The following is a 10,646-nucleotide window of genomic DNA, read 5'->3' as shown; positions in this document are numbered from 1 at the left end:
AACCTTAAAGAAGTGTTGGATTTGCTACTTTCTCTACATTCAGAGGAATTTTAGTGGTATTTTCAATCCCTAGTTTAGCAGTTCAATAATTACATATTTGCTCTTTTAGAACACTTAGCTGAGTGCTGTCAAATCTTAGAAACAGATTTGACTTTTTTCCTTTGAAATAATTTCAAATAATCTGAGAAAAATAACATAATTTAGAGCTCCTCTGCCTTCTTTCAGAACAGGATTTGATTTCCTAAAGGGACGAGTACCCAAATTTGTGATTGGTAATTGTACCACTCCTCAGAGTTACAGAATACTGACAACCACAAGCAAACTTCCTTGTGAAGCAAGGATTAATATTTTCACAGATATTTTATTCAAGTTTTAAAAAAAGTTTTAAATTCACATTAGTTATGTTCACACTTGAAAAATAAATAAGAGTAAGAATGCTTTAAAAACTTCCAAACACAGAGGAACTGTGACAAAATAAGGAGGACACAATAATGACAGATTTTTTAGCAATAAAGTCAGTAACAGTAGGGGAAGGGAGAACTAATACAAGAAAAAAAACAAATCCCAAACATTTTTGGAGAGTTTTTTGTGGATTAGCTCAAGTCCTGAGTAGCCAGTGTGCAAGAAGAGCTATTAAAGCACTCCCTTGCACAGCTTCATACAACCGGAGCTCCCTGAGGTAAAAAGATTCCCCTTTTGCAGGGGTAAAATGGCAATTCCTGCTGGAAAACCTGCCCTGCCTTTGCTGGATTGGAGCCTCAGCAGTTCCACAGCACCCTGTAATTTATTATTAAATTATTGTGGAATTTGTCATCAAACAATGAGCCTTCAGCTCACTTTGGGAACACAGGTGCACCAATGTCACTGAAGAGTGCAACAAAGAACAGTAATACAAACTAAATTATTTTCTTGGTGAAAAAGAACAACTTGAGCTTTCTGACTGGAAAACAAGCAGAAGTCCTGCACTGGCAGGCTCCTAAACTAAGAGGTACAAATTCACAGAATTTTGGATGTGTAGCAAAGCACCAAGTTTTCCTCTGGTGTGTGATACAATATTTAATAATATATCTTGATCTTTAGAGTGCCTGCTATGTGCCAAACTCAGGCAGATGTTTTGCTTGCTGCAATTGAGGATTCTACATGAGACCAGAATTCCAAACCAGGGATGGCTTTAAACATTTGCTTCAAGAATTTGAATTTTTTTGTTATTCTCTTCATCTGGAGCAGCTGTAGAAGGTAAAGATGTAATAATGTTTTCCTGAAAGGAAAAGAGAGCATAACCTGCTTGGTGCTGTGATAACCATGGGCAGGAGGGATGGTTTCCAAAGGCAGCAATATTGTAAATACACAAAGTGCTTCAAAAAGCACAGCCAGCAGTGAGAGAGGCTCCTGAGCCCCAGCCCTTCCTCAGTGCCCTTCCTCATCACTGGCCTTCTCCTCAGAGTCATCACTCTCATACTCCTCATCCTCATACTGGAAAGCACCCTCAGCTTCAGGGTCAGACTGAGCTTCCTCTTCATGGGAGCCATCAGACCTGGGGCTGGACTCATCCTCCTCTTCCTCCTCCTCCTGGGAATGGCCACGGGATGGGCCTGCCTTGGCTTCCTCATCCTCCTCTTCCTCCTCCTGGGAATGGTCCAGAGATGGGCCTGCTTTTGTTTCTTCCTCCTCCTCCTCTTGGGAATGACCAAGCGATGGATCTGCCTTTGCTTCCTCTTTCTCCTCCTCTTCCTCCTGGGAATGGCCAAGTGACAGGTCTGCCTTGCCTTCCTCCTCCTCTTCCTCCTCCTCCCCCTGGTCACTGTGCTGGCTGGATCCAGGCCCAAGGCCAGCCCCATCCTCCAGGTCACTGCACTGCCCATCTGGGGTGGAGGTTTTGACACCTTTTCCCTTCTCCTCCTCCTCTTCCTCCCAGGACTGCTCAGACTGGGGACTGTCAGCAGCTGCTTCCTCCAAGAATTGAATTTTTCTCACTTTAACCTTGGTGATTCTGAAAAGACAAACTGCATTAGGGGTTTTACTCTCTGGGAAGATGCTTTCCACCTTTATGGAACCCAGGCCAAAGCCTGGTAGCCCTGGCTGGGGTGGAGCTGGGGAAGGAAAAGAGAAGGGGGCACACAAGAGTCTCTTTTTATGCTAGAAAGTAATGAAATAGTACTACTTATATATTCCTTTTTTTTAAAATTTCTTCTTCCTTTTAAATCATAACACCCAACAGATACTAAAAACTATTTTTAATAAGTTTCACTTAAAAAATCTAAAATTTAAAGGTAGTGACTTAGAGCAACCTGCCAGAATTTTGGATGAAAGGAACAAACAAGGAATGTTTTCCTTCTTTTTTCCTTTGAAGTGCATTACATAACATAACCAGTTTGGTTAAGCAGCTCTCCTCTGTTTTATGAAATACTATTTAATTCAGGAAAAACAATCAAAAATACACACTAATGCTAACATACCACATAGCCAAATAGTTCCCTGGAAAATACTGAAAATAATTTAAAAAACCCTTAAATCTACACATGGAAAAAATTCTAATTATTAGAAACATAGTGGATAAAAAGAAAAAGCTTTCAGTCATCTGTACCTTGCTCTGCCAGCAGTGGAGGTGAAATCCCCAGCAGTGGAGAAATGCAGGGATTTGGCTGCTGCTCCTTTCTTTGAAACAAACTCTGGGCAGATCCCCAGTGCTCTCAGCCTGTTTGAATAATACTTTTCTGCAGCTATTCTGGCATTTTTCTGTAGGAAAACCACAATGGTTAAATGTTATCTAATGCATTAAATGATACTTTTATTTATATCAATCCTCTGATTCATTAATTGCTGCTGACAAGTGGAAATGATTGTTCACTGCAGGTAAGAATAGTAAAATACTTGAAAATTTTATCCCAGATTTTACTTTTCTGTGCCAGCAATGCTTGGTTGTGGTCAGAATTACTCATGTTGGAATTGAACCAAACATATTTACAACAGTTCTGTGTTCCCTGTGCAAGCACATCCCAAAAATGACTGATATTTACATGGAGATGGGGCAACAGAGATTGAAATGGAGAAACTCTGCCCTGAAAAGTGCTTTTGAAGGATCTTCTAAAAATGTCAGAGCACAAATGTCTTATTCAGTATCAGTCAAAAATTAATAGTTCAGAAACAAGGCAACCTGAGTGACTCTTTCAAAAAGCAATGGCATTTGTTTCACTCTTTCTTCCATTTCTTGCAATTCTTGCAAGTATTCCTGCCTTCTCTGCCTCTCGTTGTTCCTATGGGGAGCAGAGCACAAGAGAAATCATTATTAATTTATAGTACAAGGAGTCATTTTCTACAGCAGTTAAATTGCTCATAACAAATTAAATGTTGTCATGCTTCAAGATACATTAGAGGTACTGAACAACTCATCTCTGAAGGAGTCACTTTGGCCAGGCAGAGGCAGGTCCTGGCTACTGGACTTAAATAGAGGCTGAGGTTGGATTCTAGGTATAAAAATTTGGATATTTAGGGGTTTTTACATGCTGATTTCATACAGATCTTCCAGTTGTTGTAAGCAAAGTTAAACAGAATACACCACAGGAAATTAAGAGCATTAAATTAAGATCAATACTTTTCAAGTCTGAAGGTGAGAATCTTGCTACTTCAGCAGCTGATCACCTGAGAGAGGTGGCCATGTCCTGGATCATGGAACACCTTTTACCTGAGTTGGTTTGTCAAGGGCCAGTGAGTAGAGCAGGATAATGAAACTGTTGATTCCTAACTGAAATGATCTCTGGGATCACAGGGAGCACTGGATAATCCAGGTGGAATGGGCTGTAACCCTTCCTCAGAGTGGGACAGTGCCTCTGAGCTGGGCACAGCTGCCATGGCAGGTCAGGCCCTCCAGGGCAAGGATGAGATCAAGGGGGGCCCTTTACACCTCTGCTCCCTCCAGCCTCTGCCCTGACCACCTCTGAACTCCTCACCATGCTGGAAGTGAACTTCCATTCCTTGCTCTGAATGTCTGTCTGTCTGTCTGCCTCTGACAGACAGTGTGACACATTCCAGCTGGGCTGCAATGAGCACTATCAGCTTCAGCAGCTGCACCAGGGAGTGATCTTGCTTTGCAACAGCAGCATTTCACACCCAGCGTTTTACTCTCCTGCCATCTGATTAAGCTGAACAGTGCAGTGTGAAATTTGCTGTTGAACAAACCCGAATCACATCTACAATCACTGTGCCTCTTAACTCTCTGTCCCAGAGTCAGCAGCTCGTGAGGACACTCAGATTATAAAGCTCCTGTTATTAACAGTGTGCCATCTTACTGGAAATTGGGATTTGTGCTTGAATCCTACCCAGGCATGAAGCAACAGGGGCAGAGCAGTCAGTGCCTCTCAGCACCCCCACATAACAGCACCTTAAATTGACAATACTGCAGCAGCACCACCGTGCCAGGCCAGACCACAAACCTCACTAAAGACTTGTTCAGACAGGATTTATTTTTCTTAGGATTAGAAAAGCAGAAAGGGTTAAATTAGCCCCAAACACGAGGCCAAGCAGCAGTCATGGGGTTAGGGCTGTGTCAGAGCTGGAGCCATCTGGAGTGGCAGCTTACAGCACTCCAGGAAGGCCCTCGTGTTCTTCTCTGTGTCACACACAGAGTCTGTGCACTGCATCTCTACTCCAGGGAACCTGGGATCCCACTCCTCCTGAGCACCAGCAGCTTCCTCACTCACTGCTGGTACACTGGGAAGTTAAAATATTCCTGCTTTTATTTCCCTCTTCAGTGGGGACCTGCTGGGACAGAGAAGTGAATTGTGAAATGTTTGCTGCTGCACCAAAGTTGTACCAACACCTGTGCAGTATCCAGCTCTGCAAGGATATTCTGTATCCACACTGTCCCCTTTCCCTTTGATTTTTACAACCTTTTCCTCTTTAGTTGATACATCAATGGAGAAAACACAGGACTCTCCTGTTACTGAGTCTATAATAATCTAATATGGAAAATATATATATTTCTATATGCTATATATTTCTATGCTGAGTTCAATATAGGTTGGCATCAGTTTCCCAGCTGAAATGCTAAATTTGGACACTTTTTAATCAGCTGCTTGCACCATGTTTAATTTACCACATGTAAGTATCTAAACTTGGACTATGCTATTTTTTTACACACTGTATGTTTAACATACACTGCAATCCCAAACCTCTCCTTCTCATTGTTGAATGAGGTGTTTGGGATTCAGGGGAATGCAACAAAATACCTGAATGTTTTTAATCTGGGTTTAGACATCTGAGCTAGGCTCTGATGTGGGTCATTGGCCTCAGCCCGTGCCATCACAATTTTCTGGAATTTTTTCGTTCTTTGTTTCTGCTTGTTTCTGTTCCTTTTTTGTTGTTCTTCCAGCTTTCTCTTTTCCTCAAGGGAATTCCTGGTGGGGAAAATAAACTAAGGCTGAATTCAGTTTAAACCTAGAGCAGGACTTCAAAGGAAGCTTTGGCAAAGATGATTCCAAAGAGAGCAACAGGGTGAAAACAGGGTTGCTATGAGAGGACACAATGTATGTGCCATTTCAAGGCATTCAGGACATCCTGGGAAATCAGAGTGATTTGTCTTCTTCTTATGGACATGCTGACAAAAATGCACTAGTGTTCCTTTAACAATAATAAACACTAATTAAATCCTATATTTAAATATTTTAAAATTTATAAGCCCTTATGTTAACAAATTAAATCCTATATTCACTGTATGGAAGAATTAATTACATATGTAGAAATACCAAAAATAATACCAAATAAAATATCAAATATATACTAATAATAATTAAAAAAATAAATTTCAAACATATATGAAGTAGAGCATCTCCAAGCAGTCACCTCAGGGCTTGCAGCCGTCGCCTGGTGGATTCTGTGGTTCTGGGAGGTTTGGATTTTCCCTCTCCCAGATGAGGCTTTGCCCCTGACTGAGGCTTCCGTCTCGGAGAGGCAAACGGCCACCGTGTTTCCTTCAATTTCTCCTCATCCTCTTGCATGTCCTTCAAGACCTTGTCCTTTTTTGAAGGGATGTATGAAGTACAAAGGTCAAAAGGCTCACAGACCGTGAGGGGTTTCACTTTTTTTTGTTTCAGGAGGCGTTTCTGGAATTTCTCATGTAGGAGTTCAAAATCGGGAACGCTCGATTTGATCTTGATCTTGTGCTCCATCTGCTTTGGCTCAGTGCTCCTGTGCTTCTTCTTTTTGTTGGTCCCTTTTAAGGCCAGTCTGCTGTTGGGTACGGATGAATTTCGCAGCAGCTCCTCAGCTCTCATCCTGATCCTGATTTCCCTGCAGAGCTCCTCCTCCTTCACCTTATCATGGAAATCTGCACTATAAACACACTTGGGGACTGGTTTTGCTCTGAACACTTTGATTTTATTTTCAGGCGGGGAAAGGTCTTTTAACTGCATTTTCCTGGCTTCATGCCTTTGCCTCTCTCGCTCAATGAACTGGAAGGGTTTTTGTGTGGCCAGGAGCTGGAGCCTGCTCCTCTCCCTCACCGACCTCCTGCGCTCCTCGCTGCGCCGCACGATGTCCTGGTACAGCGGCAGGAACACGGCGGCGGGCACGGGCTTGGCTCGGAACTTCTTCTGACACTCTGCCTCCTCCTCCAGCTGCTTCTTCAGCAGGTGGTTTTCCAGCTCAATCTGTGACTTGGATTTGACGTTCTGCTCTTTCTTCTGAGCTTCTCTGATGGTCATCTGGAAGGGCTTGGGCACGGTGACTCTGGGGGACCACGCTTTCTCTTTCTCTTTCTTGTGCGCTTTCCTGCAGGCTGGCGAGCTGGGCAGGCTGTGCTTGGCACGGGAGATGTAGTCTTCCAGGCAGAACCCATCCCACATTTTTTCAATCTGCTGTTTAGCAAATGAGGATGATCCAGCTTTGCTGCCGTTCTCCTCAAACACTAATTCTTCATCAGACGCGTCCGACGCGCTTGGGCCTGAGGGATCGCTCAAGTCTGAGTCTGAAAAGGATTTGTGCAGGTTAAGAGGCTGATATGAACTCTTGTCCCAAGTTGGCCTTGAAAATAAAGGGGGGAAAGAAAACAACCTTGGTTTGAGCCAGTCCAACATTGATGCAAAGCTGGTGACTTCCACTCTAAGGAATCATCACTAGAACCAAAAATGAGTGCCTAAGGGGGAGGGAAGGGAAAGGAGCAGCACTCAGAGCAGATCCTGGTTCTAGTGCTGGTCACCAAGTCAGCACTTCCTGACTGGGGAAATGCCCTGTGCTTTCCTAAATGTGCTGCCCAATCCCTGCTGCACAGCCACCTCTAAACCTCACAGACCACTAGCAAGGTGACAGCGTTTCTGTCACCAAAACTGACTTCTCTGTTTATCTGGTTATGAGAGGTGGGGAATGGAACACTTTCCAGCCCAGAAACACACCCAGCAAAGGTTTTACAGCTGCCTGCAAAGCATTTGGGAATCTTCAGCTAAAAATGCCCCCAAACTTACCTACAGCACTTTGGAGAGGTGTCATTTCTCTTATCCAGGGCTTGCACTCCTTTTAAATACAGCTTGTTCTGATACATGCTTTCCAGTTTTGCCATGGTCTCCATGTGGGCATTCTTCAACTCTTCCAGCTTCAAGTAATACTCTTGATTTGAATTGTACATTTTGGAAAAGTCTATCCATTTGTCACAGTCTCTCTTTGGAGGGGAGGCCTGCTGTCTGTTGGTATTTGAATCCAAGTCAAAGCCATCCTAGAAGAGATGTTTTTAAATTTTTTCTGCTGGAAGGAAGGGGAACAAGGTTCTTAATATTGCTTTCTCCTAATTAAGTCTAAGGAATGGTAAAGTAACACAAATAGAGATACCTGTATACAAATGTTAATGTAGAAGTACATAGAATAATCTTATTGCATATTAATTTATATCCTAAGGGTTCTATTTAAAGCCTGTAAAAATTCCCAAATCTGTCCTGTAATCAATATGTTTATAACAGGAAATATGATCAAAAGGACTTACCAAAAGAAAAAAATTAACTATTTTGTAAAGTGTAATTCTTCCTTGATTACTATGCAGCTCTAAAAATGCCTTTATTTACAAGCAAACAGAACCTTCTCTGCCTCCTAGTTCCATAACCACTCTAAAAATAAGTCATTAGAGATGTGGTGCATAAGTATTTATGCCATTTCCATAACTTACTGTGAAATGACAGGGATTCTGCACAGCTTATATTTCCAGTACTATTTTTCAGCTTGCAGCTGTGTGCAGTTAACACTCTTTAAGCATTTTTAAAGCTTACACGAGTCAGAGAAGTTATTAAAGCCAGGCTGGTCAGCATCACAAAAGCTTCATTTTGTTCTAAGCAAAAAAAATAATCGGCCAGTTTCTCTATAAATAAAATTAGAGTAATTACTTTTACTCTGGGGTATTTTAATAAACTCTGACATTCCAACAAAAAAAAAAAAAAAAAAATCTTTTTTATGTTTTATCAGGTTCTCGCTGCAAAACCCTTGAAGTGTTGGCATCCAGCACCCCGCACCTCCCGGAACCGGCGAGTACGAACCCCGTTTGTTTCCTCGCCCCGTGGAGCGGCCCCGGGGCAGGGCAGGCAGCGCCTCCTCCATCTGCTCCGCAAGCGCATTAAGGGATCGGCGCTGCCGTGCCCGGGCCATCTGCCAGGTGTCCCCCGCCCGTGTCTGTCTGTCCGTGTCCGTGTGTCCCCAGTGCCCGGGGAGGCAGCGCCGAGCCCCGTGTGCGGGGGGATCGGGGAGCCCGCGGTACCTGCGCGGCGGCGGGCGGCGGTCCCCGCTCGTAGAGCGCGGCGGGGGCCCGTGTGCGCGGGTCGAGCGGCGTGCGCAGGCAGGAGGCGGCCAGGCGGGCGGCCCGGTGCGCGTCCTCCATGCCGGCGGCGGCTGCGAGCGCTCCGCCCCCGGGGGCGGCCCCGGGCCGGGCGGGCCGCGGTAACGCCCGCAACGAGCGCCGCCGGGCCGGGCTTGGCCTGGATCCGCTCGCCGCTGCTGCCCGTGCGGAGCTTTAGCTGATTGCTCGCAGGATTTCAGTGGGAACCTCCAATTGTCGCTGGAGAGCCCGCGGGTTTTGCGCCCTGAAGTTATTAAAGAGGCTTTTCCCGGTTTGATATTTGTACTTCAGGTAAGCAATATCAGGGTAAGGCTAGAGCAGGAGAAGCAGGAGCATTCTGTCCTAGGAATATTCTATCCTAAACCAGGATATGCAGAAATACTCTGTCCTAGGAATATTCTATCCTAAACCAGGATAAACAGTAATATTCTGTCCTAGGAATATTCTATCCTAAACCAGGATGAGCAGGAGCATTCTGTCCTAGGAATATTCTAGCCCAAACCAGAACATTCTGTCCTGGGAATATTCTATCCTAAACCAGGATATGCAGGAATACTCTGTCCTAGGAATATTCTATCCTAAACCAGGATAAACAGGAATATTCTGTCCTGGGAATATTCTATCCTAAACCAGGAGAAGCAGGAGCATTCTGTCCTAGGAGTGTTCTATCCTAAACCAGGAAGAGCAGGAGCATTCTGTCCTAGGAGTATTTTATCCTAAACCAGGATAAACAGGAGTATTCTGCCCTAGGAATATTCTATCATAAACCAGGAACATTCTGCCCTAGGAATATTCTATCCTGAACCAGGATAAACAGGAATATTCTGTCCTAGGAATATTCTATCCTGAACCAGGAACATTCTGCCCTAGGAATGTCCTATCCTCTATCAGGACAAGCAGGAACATTCTTCCTCTACAAAGAGGTATGAATGCTGGATGGGCCTGTTCAATGTAGTGAAATTACAAATACTTTTTGTGGTGAAATCACACACGATTGTTGCTGGAATTCTTGTCAAGAATTGTAACTCCGTGGTAATGGGGGACGAAAGGTTTAAACATAGTACCTGAATTAAGATCATTGTTGGATGTGACCCTGTGGGGTAAGGCACTGTTTGCAATTTTAAACAGGCAATGAATAATTAATGCAGAGCATTAATGCCTAAATTGACTGTCTAATTTATTAATTAGTAGTTTAGGTATTCTGTTTGTTCTACTTGGCAAGTCACAACAGCAGGTCAACACCATGGTGAAAATTTACTCAAAAGCTCCAGCTCCAACCAATCATGAATGGAAATGAGAAAAGAAATGGAAGAAACACTATCCTTTAAACATTAAAAGGAATCTGGTTGTTTCACTATAGCAATAATGGAGATGAAAGGGTTAATTTAAAATGTAAGGCTAAGAATTAGAAGTTGGAAATCTGATTTGCATTATTATAGAGCAGTGTACTTTTGACTTCTCAGCAGCTTTGGGAAAGGCAGTTATTCTGGGGGCAGGGGGAGGCAGGGCTGTGAGAACACCCTGCAGGGCTCTGGCTCATGGGCTGGCAGCAGGAATCGCTGCAGAGCTCAGGAGGGCCAGGAATGGGAGGGGCTCCCACTGCACAGATCCTCCCAGAGGCACCACTGAGGGCAGCACTAGCACTCCCTCAGGGAGAGCTTTGGGAGAGGCAGCTCTAAGCCAGCCAAGTGTTACTGGAGTGCACTTCAAGGGTGTTTTCACAATATATCACAAGAGGTGATTGATCACCTTAAACGTTTCAGCCCTAAAGTGGAGCAGAGAAAAGCAAATGTAACCAAATGTAATAAACCCCAACAAAATTATCCAGTAAAGAGTCAGG

The 10,646-nt window shown here is 44.0% G+C and overlaps 1 protein-coding gene across 2 annotated transcripts; it reads right to left on the bottom strand.

Annotated features, from left to right (window-relative positions):
* Window positions 1–569: 569 nt before the first annotated feature.
* On the bottom strand, window positions 570–7,690 carry FAM161A (FAM161 centrosomal protein A). 2 transcript variants are annotated; one of them, XM_054290366.1, is made up of 6 exons: window positions 7,455–7,690; window positions 5,839–7,017; window positions 5,226–5,393; window positions 3,155–3,254; window positions 2,585–2,736; window positions 570–1,990 (listed from the first exon to the last, which is right to left on the bottom strand). In XM_054290366.1, the coding sequence occupies exons 1-6, from the start codon at window positions 7,613–7,615 to the stop codon at window positions 1,408–1,410; spliced, it is 2,343 nt and encodes a 780-aa protein (XP_054146341.1). In that variant the 5' UTR covers window positions 7,616–7,690; the 3' UTR covers window positions 570–1,407. The 2 variants fall into 2 exon arrangements, with proteins under 2 accessions (XP_054146341.1, XP_054146340.1); XM_054290365.1 differs by lacking the exon at window positions 5,226–5,393 and having other exon boundaries at window positions 5,839–6,961; window positions 7,455–7,568.
* Window positions 7,691–10,646: the final 2,956 nt, after the last annotated feature.

Source organism: Melozone crissalis, unplaced genomic scaffold (genome assembly GCF_028551555.1).
Source record: "Melozone crissalis strain CALT ecotype California unplaced genomic scaffold, PUWL_Pcris_2 ptg000081l_1, whole genome shotgun sequence".
Classification (NCBI taxonomy): domain Eukaryota; kingdom Metazoa; phylum Chordata; class Aves; order Passeriformes; family Passerellidae; genus Melozone; species Melozone crissalis.
The sequence above is the reverse complement of the archived record's forward strand: the minus strand, read 5'-3'. Positions and strand labels throughout refer to the sequence as shown.

Bases quoted from the DNA above. Each gene is read 5' to 3' on its own strand.
- FAM161A (XM_054290366.1), bottom strand. From the start codon at position 7,615: ATGTACAATTCAAATCAAGAGTATTACTTGAAGCTGGAAGAGTTGAAG. The intron at 7,018-7,454 runs GTAAGTTTGGGG...TTTATTTTCAAG, and splicing joins ACCTCTCCAAAGTGCTGTAG to GCCAACTTGGGACAAGAGTT. The intron at 2,737-3,154 runs GTTGCCTTGTTT...GTTTTCCTACAG, and splicing joins TTTTTGAAAGAGTCACTCAG to AAAAATGCCAGAATAGCTGC.